General features: G+C 34.7%; 1 protein-coding gene across 1 annotated transcript in view; it reads right to left on the reverse strand.

Annotated features, from left to right (window-relative positions):
- LOC134539674 (cytoplasmic dynein 2 heavy chain 1) overlaps positions 1 to 14813 on the reverse strand; it is a 446052-nt gene that overhangs the window by 254232 nt on the left and 177007 nt on the right. Inside the window, exon 36 of the mRNA XM_063381862.1 lies at positions 5994 to 6113. Coding sequence (XP_063237932.1) covers positions 5994 to 6113 — 120 coding nt within the window. The remainder of the gene's footprint in view (positions 1 to 5993; positions 6114 to 14813) is intronic.

Consider the following 14813-nt stretch of genomic DNA (forward strand, 5'->3'; position numbering starts at 1 on the left):
ATCTATAATTTATTACACCGGGTAAGTTAAAAACATATACTACTTGAAGTCTAAAGTGCTTCCAAAGGCTAGTATACTCTTTGAAGTTGGGGCTGAACAACATTTTTATTGTAAACAAGCTAATACCCGGCATGCATTGCAATGCATCAATCTTTTTTTGTAACTTTTTTTAAGTAGGTACACATATACAAAGCATCTCTCTGTCTCTTTCTATTTCTGTATCTATCTATCTATGTGTATATATATACACACACACACACACACACACACACACACACTCACCTCTATTTCTTTTCATATCTCTACACATCACCCCATACCAATGAAAATATTAAAAATCTATGTTTTAACCCACCTATATTTTTCTTTATCTTTTTACCTGTCACAGGTGTGACATAGGTATATAAACACGCGTGTGTATTCAAATGCAATGTTGTGTCGAAATTTCAAAGCGATACATTAAGAATTTTCAGAGATTTAAGGTTCTGAACTAACTAAAATTTTTATTTATATAGAAATAAGTGGAAATATTTAAGATATAATGCTGAGCAAATGAATTATGTTTAATTGAACAAAGTTCTACAACCACCATATTCCAGACACTCGTGTCCTATCTTAAATAACTACTCTCTCTATTGTTTACAATAAAAATGTTGTTCAGCTCCAACTTCAAAGATGTATACCAGCCTTGGGAGGCAAAATCGTATAGATGTTTACAACTTATTTCGTCATGATGAATCTGCAGCCAAAGGTTGTTGGTCAAATTCAAGCTCATCCTGTGTACGATGCATGTGAATGTAGGATAAAAATGTTCAGAACAAAAATTTTCTTTAGTTTTCTAATTTGGTGAAATATTTTTCTTTGTAATTTTTGTTTGTCACAATACGTGTTCACGTAAGAAAACACTTTATGAAAGTTTGTAGATATTCTGCTATTAAATATACAGTAGAACCCCGATAATCCGCGACTCGATCATCCGATTCGCGGATTAACCGCGATTTATGTCCATCAACCTTACTTCTCCGTTATTTTATTAGCACCGACTGTACTGAAGTGTGTGGGTTGCAACTAGTGCTTGGCACACAAGATAAATTCAGCCTATCACTTGCTGACGTGGTCCAGTGATACGACGGTGTTTGTTTATTTCAAAACTCAGCTAAGAGTGAACGGAGAATAGATATAATGACCCCTCACAGTTCCCGAGATTAGGGTCGTTATAGAGAGGTGGTCATTATAAGATTTTCGACCCATCTGCAACCCTATGTCATAATATGCCGTTTTTGCACCAAGTCCACGTTCAGCAAGCTAAAAAATAAAAAAATCTAAAATTTAAAATTCACATAAATAAAGAGGGATAAAAGCACCGTGAATTATACGAGACAGAGACACCGTTTCAAAACCATGAAATCAAGTCTCAATGCACTGGTATGAAAAATCTTATTTCGAAAAGAATTTTAAAGGCAGTCATTCTGTAAAACAATAACCAGCCTGATGATGTTACTGACAACTAGAGCTGTAGCAAACCGTATGTATTCGGTACTGAGTAACGGGTGCGCCATATAGTACCGAGTAACGAATCGTTACACACGAATGCATTTCGTTACTTGCATTTTTCGTATGTTTTACGCATGCGCGCGCTTATTCGATGAATTTAAAAACGTACGTTACAAAGAACGATGTTTGTTTATTAAGTAAAGTATAATTTGGAAATTCGTCGTCCAAGTTTTTTTACTGTTTATTAAAGGTAGTGTGTGTGTAGACAAAGTTTGAGATTGGAACATAAACAACGTAAGAAAGTATTTTTTACAAATTAGAAATATGTATGTTTTTTTGTTTTTTATTGTCGCTTATTTTCACGTTTTTTTTGTTCTTATCTTAACAGAGATAATAAACGTAATAAAGCCACTCTAATGAGATTTAATTGTTTCTTGGTTAACAAAAATTGTTAATTATCAAATATTGTTAATTGTTTATATTCGATTAATTATTTGTGAGACGTCATACAGTACGCGTACGCAATACGACTCGATTCGTTGCTGTAACATAACATAGCATGTTATGCGGTATCAGAAGTAACGAGTAACGTAACGATACGATAGTAACGAGTACTAATTATTGTTATAGTAACGAATAAATACGGGTACGCTTTTTTTCGTTACTTTTACACCTCTACTGACAACAGAGCAATGAGCGAAGCGTGGCAGCGTCACTTACGAGCGATGAAAAGAATGTGTGACCTTGGCAGCTATCAGCTGTTATGGGCCCTCGGACTGGCCGGGCGGCTAGCCACACACCTCAGTACAAAAACGACTCGCGTGCCCACGTCTCCTTAAAAACCACTGCTGTCCAGCACTAAGCAGCCCGCTTCTATGTCAACAACGCGCACGCACACAAAGCATGTGTATATATATGTATATGTAATCTCCGAATGTCCACAAAATTCCTTCAGTCACCTACAAAGTACTCTCCATTAGATGCGATGATGCACTTGTCAAGTCTTTTCTCTCACTGTTTGAAGCACCTCTGAAACTCTTCAACTTTGATATATCCCCCAGGGCCCTTTGCAAAGCTGTTTTTATTGCCTCCACATCATCAAAACGCTTCTTTTTTTAGATTTTTCTTCATTCTCGGGAACCGGAAACAGTCACACGGGGCTAGGTCTGGCAAATACGGAGGGTGAGGAATGACAAGCCATCCCTGAGAGGTCAAATAGCGGATCACTCGTAGGGCCGCGAGTGCGGGGGCGTTGTGATGAAGAAACTAGTCACCTGATCGCCAAAGTCCCGGGCGATTCCTCTGTACATCCTCTCACAAGCGTCTTAAAACTTCCAAATAAAAGTGCTGGTTAACTTTCTGGCCAGGGAAAACAAATTCCCAGTGCACAATTCCATGAACATTAAAAAAAGACAATGATCATCATCTTAACAATCGACCTCACTTCTCTTGCTTTATTTGGTCTGGGGGAGTTGGAAGTCTTCCACTGGTTTGACGCTTTCTTGGTTTCTGCGTCATCCCTGTAACACCAATTCTCATCACCTGTAATGTCTTTGTTCAATAAGTTTGGATCACTTTCACACTCTTGTTTCAAGTCCTCACTCAAATTCAGTCCCATTTTTTTTTATCTTGTTTGAGAAGGCGAGGAACAGATTTAGTGGCAACACGTCTCATTCGCAAATCCTCAGTCAAAATCTGCTGGCATGAGCTCCACTCACTACTGTCTCTGAAATTTCGTTGATCATGAAACGATGATCCTCATTATTTTGGTGGATTTTTTCAACGTTTTCATCATTTCGAGATGTTGAAGAGCGTCCAAAACAGGCATGGTACTTAACATTCATCTCACCACGATTAAAGCGCCCAAATCACTCAAAAAAATTGTGTGCAGCTCATCGCATCCTCCTTGAAAGACTGTTAAAGCATTTGGTATGCTTCCGTTACTGATTTTTCAAGCAGGAAACAAAATTTCAAACACACTCATTGTTTTTTTTTTAAATCTGTCATAACCACTTCGCAGGCAGAACACAAGAACAGTAGGAGAAAAACCATAGTATGATCAAACGTTAACCTACAAACTGACACTGACTGGGCAGCTGTTAAGTGAAGGTATCTACTAATCCCATCTAGCGGGAGAACTCTCTAATATGTCTATGAATGGCAGCGTGCTCTAAGTCCTGTTTTTATTTGGGTCCCTCCCTCGTATATTGGGGGTTGCAGTATGGAGTATGCCTTAATAAATCTTAAATCATGTAAGATTAATGACTTACCTCAAAATCATGTCTAACCTTCAATTGTCTAATTATTTAACAAAATACAATTTGCAAGCGTATTTGGCCACTAGCTCAGTTTCTATGAAAAAAATATCTTGGCTGATGCTTCCCGTATATTATGATATTCTAAAATTATTTTAAGAAATTAAGTGAAAACCAATGGGAAGTGAGTGAGGTGCCGACTGGTGGTTCATGTTAAGCGGAAATAGGCATAGGACTTAGCTTTGGCTACTTGTTGAAGTCAAGTCTTGTGAAATGGTGTGATTATCATGGCAGTTGTATTCGCCCATGTGAAATAATAAGTTATTTTGTCGCGGCGCTTACAGACTAAAGCCGGTTAGTAACTAAATAGTATGTGTTTGCAGCAAGGTGTAGATGGTCTGGGAGATTATGCCTTGACGTGCGAATCAGGTTTTGTTTTACTCAGGTTTTATTTAGTAGAAATACATAAATGTACATATTTATTTCTTACCACAATTTTGTATTAGATGGTATCCTTTAGTAACTTATAATGTAAACTTGCTGTTACAATTCTATGTTCATTGAAAAATTCTTGTTATTTTTTTTTTAACTATCTCAATGTTGAAAGATTGTTTTATTTTTTTTTAACTATCTCAATGTTGTGAGATTGTTTTATTTTTTTGTACTAACTGCGATATATTGTACCCTTATTTCTGTTTTTGTGTTATGTTATTTATCTGACTGTATTTGTTTGGTTCTTTTTTTGTCTCTGCGACTATGTGGTACACTCACCTTCCGTATGTAGGCCATTTGTGTATCTGCCTACCTGTTGTGGTTTTCCCTCAGGTAGACTGCTTAACTGCTTAATGCCGACGGTTGTGGAGTGTCCACATATTCGCATGAATCATTACTGTCCGTGTTATGTATAGATTGTGCCTATCGCCCGAGCCCTCATCAGTTGGTGGGCATATAAAAAAATTAAAATGACAAAAAAAAATTGGGATAAATAGTTTAAAATTATAATTATAGCAAAAAGATGGAAACATCCAACATAGAAGTCGGTGGATAAAGGAAGGAAAGAGACTATGCCTCCTCCCTTCCCACCTTCGCTGCAGCAACATGCAACCACGCGTGCTCCGAGACGGGAGATGGAAGGAGGACAGCTGGTGGCGTGAAAAGGGGAGAGGGGGAGTCGAGCAACTGACACCTGTTAGCTAGGGGTGTCTCCAGGGCCGGGCAAGCCCAGGGCAAACCACCCACAGCCCCAAACCAGCCATTTTCATTTTTATTTCCCTTTTTTGTTTAGTTTTCTGTGAAAAAATATCAACATTATGGGAACAGGAAGAATTAAAATTTTTATTAGGATGTAATTTTAAGCTTTGGTCTGCTCCTTGTGATTTCAATTGAGTTTTCATGATTTTGTAGGCTAATAGAGAAAATTTCACTAGAAATTAATCATTAACATATATAAAACTAAACTAGTACCATATATCAGGAAAGAATATCAAAATAACTTAAGATTAATTAGCCAAACCATCATCAAAATTCAATGGTTATGTTGACTATAAAACATTGCCATAGAGTTTATTTTTCAAATTTCCCGGGAGGAGGGCCCTTCAACCGCACTTTTCTCTGAGGGCTTTTCCAAACCCCAGGATCCCCTCCAAAATATTAGGGCCCCACAAAACTTATTTGGCCAGGGCTCCGTAAATTATGGAGCTGCCATTGCTGCCAACAGTTGTGTGTGGCACTAATCACTACATCACAGATTGCCATAACACTCCTTTCAAAGGTTATGAATGCACATAAGTAGAGCTGTAAGTGTAATCATTTTTTTCCCCAATACAGCCACAAATTTACGTAATTTAAGATAAGGTTGATAGACTAAGATAATAGTAAAATATTTCTATGCTACAGTCAGTATGCATGTATATTGTTCATTATTTATCCTCTATTAGAAACATTTTATGCCACTAGTAAAATTTTACATCAGACCTCACCATTATATTACAGTACAGTTAAAAACTTTGAAGTCAAAAAGTAGGTATAGAACTGTGAATTACGCCAATATGTACAAAGAACAATTTGTCTTTATTTACCACCTTCTTTTGTTATTTGGTTATGTTTAAATAAAATGGTTGATATAACTTTTTTGGGCATTTCTATGGAAGTATAAATCACTAGGAAATTTTTTGGTAAATTACTGGGAAATTTTCCCAAACATACGTTTCCAGAGAACTAACACTTCCATAAATAAGTACATGCCTCGTCACAGTTGAAGACGAGGACTTGCCGCCCCAGCAGTCCTCCCAGGGCCTTCACCGACTCTGTCTTGCCGGTCCCGGCCGGGCCGTAGGGGTTGCCCCCGAGCCCCATGTGCATGCCCTGGAACAACACACACGCGGCTCACTGTGGCACCTTTCATTGTTGGTTTGGCAGTAGATCTGATAAACATTTGTAACATAGTTTGTTTACGCTATTTTCAAAACATAATATTAATTTTATTATGTCACATTTCACAATTATTGAACACGAAAGCATAACAACACCAAGGAGATATGCTTAATAAATATACACAAATCAAATATTTAAAAAAGAAAGAAAGAAATCATAGTCTTTGTATTAGTGATATAAAATCAAAGCCTCAACATGCAATAAACGCATTATGACTCATTTTGGTGCAGGTGATATAAGCTAGTATATATTGTAGCATTTAAAAGTCAAATCATTCTTAATATTACGGACTTATGACGGAGGTGAATTAGTCTAGCAATTTAAGAACCTGGGATTCATATACCGGTGGGACATTGTTATTTCTATTTTCCATGGTTTCCCTAAATAACTTTGCAAATGAATCAATAAATCTTTATAACACAGGTCCATTTCACTCAGTCACAGATCTGAAATCAGTTAGCTCTATAGTTTAAAAACTTCTGAAACCAACCTCTTGAAACAACTGGCGATTCTTCCTAAATGATGCTTTTTCGGTATATGACATAGGTATTAAGGTTCTGCGAATATTCAAAATTTTCAAATTTGAGTTCAAACTTTTTGATATTCGATTCGTAAATTCAAATCGAATTCATTTTACAATAATTCGACTTGCAAAATCTGGCCGGGATACACTAATATAAGACATCCCCCCCCCTCCCCCTCAAGTATTAAAGAAACGTAAATGGACGATCACATCCACTTTCAAAAATTATACAGCGAAACCCCTTATTTAAGTTACCGTTATTTACGTTTTCCCGTTATTTTAACCTTTTTATTTCTGTCCCGTTTTAACCTCATTTGATGTAATGTAATAAATTCCCTTTGTTTACAATGCGCCTTTTGCTTTACGCAGTTTACGCCGTTCATTCTGATAAAACTGCTTACTAACTTAATTAATCCTATTAAAAGTAATCTGATTGTAAATCGTGTTTTAAAGACGTTTTTAAAAGTTATAAACTTCATCTTTAACGTCTCAGGAGTCGCTTTATACCGCTTATAAAAACGTAAGCAGCGCCAGTTTGGTTGTGTTGATTCCTGTATTACCGTATAGATTGCGCGCACGTAGTCGAAGATTGATATCAATAGCTCGCAGACTGCATGCACGCGCGCGCTCTGTCAGCAACAGAGTTAACCCGCACGATCGTTATGCATTTAGTTACAAATTACGTTCTTGTTAAGAGATTATTTTTTTTACGTTGAATAAAATGGTTTTATTGCATCCCTCATTAATTTAAATTATTTGGCGTGCTTTCGCAAAGTCTACTTTTTAAATAAACGTACTTTCCATGAATATGTTTTGTTTTTATAGATTTATTTTTTTTTTTTTTGCAAAATAGTAGCACCAACGGTCTCGCCCCTAATTTTCAAACTTGATTTTAGAATAAAATGAGCGATGCTTAAGCGATAAAAACGGTAGGTAATTTGTTATTTTTCTTTTGTACAACTTCATTATGCTGTGATATTTTTATTAATATTTTTATCCTTGAAAGTCAAACATGCTAAATATGGTAAGCTGTGATACTTTTTATGGTATTCCCTTTATTTACACTTTCCCGCTTTTTAATTTTTTTTTTCTTTGACCCCATGAAAAGTGAAAATAAGGGCGCGGTTACACGGGAGTCTGAACTACTTCAGGTGAACATGTTCAGCTGTTGAGTGCGGTTACACACAGTATGAACATGTTTCGTTCGAGGCCATTTCCCATTTAACTTAAACAGGTTGGCAAAGTAGTTTAGATTGACATATCTTCTACATTAGTCTCTGATTGGCTGTTTAAAATATAAACAGTCCTTTGCAGAAATTCAAGATGGAAAGTGTTCCTGGCACAAGTTTGAGTAATATTTTACTGAATGCAATAAAAAAAATCAACAGGTAATTATATATATAACTTTTTTAATTGATCCTGACCTTAATTTTCTTAAAACTGAGATACGTACTCTCGCTCAAAAAATAATAAAAAATAAGTTTAAGAATTTTTACTGTGCATGTTGTTTGAATTCCTGATTTATAAAAAAATATTGAGCAATATGAAAACACATTCCATTTCTGCTTATAATACTGTATAAACAAGTGAGAAAATCCCGCGTTTTCTGGATACAAAATAGTGAAGATCAACAACAGTCATTTGTTCACAGTAGACAATCGGTTTTAGAGCTGAACACACTTTTCAGCAACTACCGTGTAACCGTACACTTTCGCGTTTGTAAACGTGTTTACTTAAACATGTTCACCTGAAGTAGTTCAGGGTCCCTTGTAACCGCGCCCTAAGTTTTACTGTAAATAATGTGTGTAGCCATGTTCCACTTTTTAAAATAACCAAATAAAACTGTCAAACGTTCAAACACACTAATGATTGCCAGTCTGTAAATTTACAAAAAACAGTAATTAGTATGATTTTCAGAGAATAACGGACAATTAAATTATTGATACGGTACTTACAAGTTTTTCAAAGGTGATAGGCCTATGTTAAAAATTTTTTAATTATCAATGTTATTTTAATAATAATTATTCTCAATCTCAAATTCGATTCGAAAAAAAATTCAAACTCGTGAATTTTTTTGAAATTCGATTCGAATTTGATTGGAACTAAAAAATCACAATTCGCAGATGTCTAATAGGTATGTACATATTTTATTTACACATAAACCAGAGGATCAGCGTGAGAGTACTAACACACACACACACACACACACGCACACTCAGCGAGATGTCATCTTGTGTTCAACTACGTCCTGGAGAAAGCAAGGTCTAGAAAGATTTCTGTGCATCAAGTATCAATGCGTGTAGCAGTCGTTATTCAAGTATTTACAAGAAGGCAAAAGTTGCACATGCCAATCAGCTGGGAGTCTTTTAAATTGTCAAAATCATTAGAAATAGCTAGCAACAGTTGAATCCCAATTTCCTCAAATCATAATTTTGAATTCAAATTGGGATTCAACTTGTTGCTAGTTATTTCTAATGATTTTGATCATGTGTGCAAGAAGTCCACATGTGACAGAAGTGAAACTTCTTTATTATTAGGTATAGATACAAATAAATTATTAGTACTTTTTCATAGAACAAGAGATAATAATTGAGAATAGTAAGGATGCTGATTTGACCTGAAATGAAATATGTAACTCTTTTCTACACAAATAAATAAATTGTAGGTGCTTTAAATAAAAATAAATAAACTAAAAATTTGTTCTTGTACATTTAAAACAAACTTGCATAAAGAACAATTAAAATTGATTTTAAATAATTCTTTAACTTAAAACTTGCCAATAATTAGGTAATTTATGCAGCTTAACTAATTGTCCACATGGACGTGTGTAGTCTGAGGTAGGTATCTGGCATGTGAAAGTGACAACATGGAATACGAACTGGAACTAGCTCAATGCTATTTTGTTGAGCTAGAGTCGCACACAGCTCCACTCTGATCAAGAAATATTCCGCCCCTTAGTTAGACTTAACATATTTACACACTCGTGGGCTCGTAACTATAATATAGTGTGTGATTTTATCAATCAAATAATACTTCTTAACAAATAATTACCCATTACAAACTAAAGTGTGAAAAGCTTTATACCAGCAAAAATATTTAGTTACACAGTTAAAAAAATACTCACATGCAAACAGAATTTTCGTACACTAGAAAATTGTTGCCCCATCAGCAAAGAAGTTTCTCTTCAAAGATATTAAGTTATGAGTTAAAATAATTAACCCTTTAAAAAATGTGTTTCATAAATAAATTTTCATAATATAAATATAATTTTATTTAAATGTAAATATCTTGAGTAAGCATGAGAGAATATTCAAATTTTCCAATATGAAAACAAATAGTTTATTATTCAATCCAATTTTGAATATTAATACTTCGAAAAAATGAATATTCAATCATTTACGAATATGACTGGGGGATCTCAAAAGTCTGGAAAAATTTCATGATAACAGAAGATGTTCTCATCAGGCAGGGAGAACATTTCTACAGGATTTTCGTAATGTTATAGGGTTATTTATGTGGAGTTTTTTTACATCTGGCCACATCAATTTTGAGAAGAATAATATATGTAGTAAAGCTGGATTTAATACAGTAATTATGAACCATTACTAACACTCACGTTATCAGCTAAAGTATTTTATGGAAAAGACAGTCTGGCAAGTTGTTACAATAGATTATAACTGACAACACACTGATAAGGATTTTATACTGATAAAGATATAATCGCATAATCGTCGCACCTATATTTTAGGGCGTCAAAATTTGGATAAAAAAACTTTTTGCATAAACGTTGCCCTATGTTTTTGGTCCCGCTATTAGATGCCGAACGCTTTGTGTAGCTATCTTTTCTGTATAAAAGATGTATTTTATAGTATAAATCTAATATTTATTCAGAAATTACCGCTTACTTTTTTTAATAACGGAAACACGATGTTGTCTGATATGTAAATTTTCTTTTAAAGATGTTTTTAAATATTATATCATACTCACGTTCGCATCACAGTTTTGGTTTTTCTATTTAAAGTTGAAGAAAGGTTTTTGTTGCATGACTTATTAATTTAAATTGTTTGGCGAGCTCTTGTATACTCTACTTTTAAATGAACGTACTTTCCATGAATGGTTTTTGTTTTTATAAATAACTTTACATAAAAAAAAATTTTCGCATAAACATTGCACCCCTACTTTTCAAAATTGATTTTAGTATAAAATGTGCAAAGATTATGCAATAAAACACAGTAAATACATTTCTGTCAGCACAAGTGTTAAAGTTGACAGTTTTCAGATTAGAGGGAAGAAACATGTTTCATTCCAAACACGGCAGCAAAGAAAAAAAACTTGTGTAGATCTCGTGGAAAACATCTGGTCGTATACTCACAGCAAAGACTCCTAAAGCCTAACAATCTACAACAATGTTTGTCTGGTGGATAATACAGTGAAAGATGATCAGGTACAGGCCCCCACACATATACACACTCCTAGGACATTGACAGATCAGGCAATTAATTATCTTCTCCCAAAAGGTCACACTAAAAGTGGGGGAAAACTTCGCCTATTTTACCAAGCACACATACACTATACAGAAAAAGAGAGGAACATTTTAAGCAGCTACTGTGTTCCTACACTTTAGTTAAAACAAGTAAAAAATTATACAATCCATAAATTTTGATATATTTTAATATAAATAATTATTTATTTTGACGCAGTGAAAATTTCAAATAAACAAGTTAAAAAAAATTTAGACCTACAACATACATTCTTTTTAAACCCACCCTCTTGAAGTTTCTTCAAACAAACCGCAACTGCCTCACATAATCGCTTTGCTCTGTTTATTAAAAAAAATTTAGCAGATTATATTTTGATTACCATGAAACATTATTATTTATATTTTCCTTTTAAAATCTGAATATTTCAACAAAATTTTATTTATAATAATTGTGGCTGACTTTATTAAAGTTAGGGTTTCTTAGTGAATAAAACTGAGAAAATCTACTTTAATATGTTTTATATTAAAGTAACAAACGATTGCACAGCAAGAATACACAACAGTCATAGACATCTATACAAAATTATGTAACACAATGGGCAACGACAACGTGGCTATTCAACCATGATCAAAATTTTCTTTTTCTTTTTTTAACACTCCCACTAAAATTTTACATCATGAGAGCAAAAAAAAATATTTTACATTTAAACATTACACTATTACAGCTTATCCATTATTTGTTCTCTTAGAAAGACAAAAGGTTGAGTGCGCAATGGCTTTGTTAATATATCAGCAAGCTGATTCTTACTTGGGACATAGGATATATTTATTACACCATTCTCCACTTTCTCTTGGATAAAATTGTATTTGACATCTATATGTTTGGTTCGTTTGTGAAAAACTGGGTTATTAATTAACTTAATGGCACTCTGATTGTCAACATATAGCTTAATACAATCATATTATTCATCCAAGTCCAACAACATTTGCTGTAACCATAGTATTTCCTTTGCAGACTCGCAGGCTGCAACAAATTCTGCTTTTGGCTTAACCATGTTACTGGCCCACCATTCATTAAGAATATATATCCAGTAGTGGACTTTCGAGTATCAAAATCGCCTGCAAAATCAGCATCGGAGTACCCGATAAGATCATTGCTTTCTCCATACCTTGTGGTAGGGGAAAACATTTGCTGGTAATCAATACCAGGGACTTGATTGAACCCTCGTGCACATAATCGAGCCTTGTAACGATTTACTTTTCCATCGTCACCCCTCTTAATGGAAAATACCCACTTGGCTGTGAGTGTTCTCTGTCCTGCTCGCTTCACTGGGGCGCAAGTCTGATTTTTATCATGAGCACTTAGTTCTTCTTTAACAGCTTCCAACCATTCATTCTTCTGCAAACTCTTCATTGCCTCATCAAATGATGATGGTAAAACAAATTCCACTAAATTTGCTTCTAAATTCAAATTTCTCCTTGGTCTCAGAGTCATTGGTTCACATGTAGAATCATTGAGGGTCTGTGATGGTTCATAATTAGGATCATCATTGTTACAACTGAGCATACTTTCCTCATTCTCATTCAGTGAGTTTTCATTTAAAGAATTATCACTCAATGCAGGGTCGTTCTTGAATATGACTTCAGAGTTATCCTGTTGAATATTTTCATCACTTTCTTCTATGAATATTTTTGCTATATTCTGTCTTTGTTCAGGATATTTATTCTCATCAAAAACAACATTTCTTGATACTTTAATTTGTTTTGTTTTCACGTTGAACATTCTGTAATTGGTATTATCATATCCAACCAATATCATCTTTTCACTTTTTTTTTCTAATTTGGTCCGCAACTGATCAGGAATATGTACATATCCTTCACTACCAAATACTCTTACATGCTCCAAAATTGGTTTGACTCCATTCCACAACTCTGATGGCGTTTTGTCTGATGTTTGGCTAGATGAGGTTCTATTAAGCAAATAAACTGCACAATTTATGGCTTCCGCCCATAAATCCAAAGATACATCACGTGCATACAGCATGGATCGAGCACTTTCTACTATTGTTCTGATATCTCTTTCTGCACGCCCATTTTGTTCTGGGGTATATGGAGCAGTACATTCATGCACAATTCCTTCTTTATCTAAGTAGTCTTTAAATGCAGTATTAATGTATTCACATCCATTATCTGTATGCAAGGCTTTTACACTGTGCATGTATTTGTTTTTCACAATAGCATTATATTTCTTGAAATATTCAAGAGTATCGCTCTTATTTCTCATAAAGTACACGTCTGTAGCTGGTTGCCGCATCCTTGAATAATAAAAAATACCTCATACCTTGAACCGATGTATGACTCATTGGACCACAGACGTCACTATATACTAGGTCACCAGGTTGTAGTTCTGCCCGACTTGATTTCTGGAATGGAAACCGAGATTGTTTCCCATAAGCACATGCTTCACATACTAAGTCATTTTCATTACTATTTTCAATATTTAAACCTTCAACTATATTGTTGACGCTCATTTGTTTTATTTCTTTAACGTTTAAATGTCCTAATCTCTCGTGCCACTTTTTAATATCACTTTTATTTTTCTGCACTAAGTTGCATGTGTCAGGAACAACTGTTTCGATGTCCAGTTCATATAAGTTGTTCAGCTTCATTTTTGCACACATCACAACTTCATCACCATTGTAAATTAGAGCATTACTGTCCTTCTTTACTATGGAATACCTTTTCTTGTTATCACGCCTTCAGAAAATAAATTTCTTCTTAAGTTAGGCACATGTAGTACTTCATGTAACATGTCCATTGACACATCTTTTTATTAAAACTTTTCCAATTCCACATACTTCTATGGACTCTTTGTTCCCCAATGTCAATGATGTTTGAGTACAAGCTGTATATTCTTCAAAGAATTCTTTTCTATATGTCATATGGGCCGAAGCGCCACTATCCAAGATCCAGGTGTCTTCTTCTGAACCACTGCCTATATTTCACTCATCAACTACATTAAAAGCTAGCATGGTATTCTTACCTCGAGCTGGTTTCTTATGTATTTTCTTTGGTGCACGACATTCTCTGGCAAAGTGCCCCCTTCTTCCGCAGTTGTAACATTCAAAACAATGCTTCGCAGGTTTCTCTTTGCTAATTCTACTTGTACTAGGTTCATTTTTGGTTGATTCTTTCTTCAGTTTAGTATTAGCAACCAAAAAAAGCCATTTCTTGTTCTTCTTCACAAGTAAGAAGTAATATTAGCTTCCTCATTAAGTAGTCGTGCCGTTAAGTTATTCAAGTTTTGTTTTTCAGAATCAAGCGACATCCATGCTTGCCTAAGTGATCTATATTTAGATGGCAGAGTTCCCTATATTTTCGTGATTATAGCATTGTCGCTGATGCTTTCACCACTTTCCTTGAGCTGTTTTGCGAGATTTTCAACCTTTGCAATATGTTGTGCAACACTATAACTTGGCGACATTTTATACTGGTAAAACCGTTCATGAATTAACATTTTGTTCAATTCACTTTTTTGTTCATATATGGATTCTAATTTTGACATAATTTCCAAGGCGGTTTCACAGTTTTCTATTAGGGTTAATTGATTTAAATCCATCGACGACAT

Source organism: Bacillus rossius, chromosome 15 (genome assembly GCF_032445375.1).
Source record: "Bacillus rossius redtenbacheri isolate Brsri chromosome 15, Brsri_v3, whole genome shotgun sequence".
Taxonomy (NCBI): domain Eukaryota; kingdom Metazoa; phylum Arthropoda; class Insecta; order Phasmatodea; family Bacillidae; genus Bacillus; species Bacillus rossius.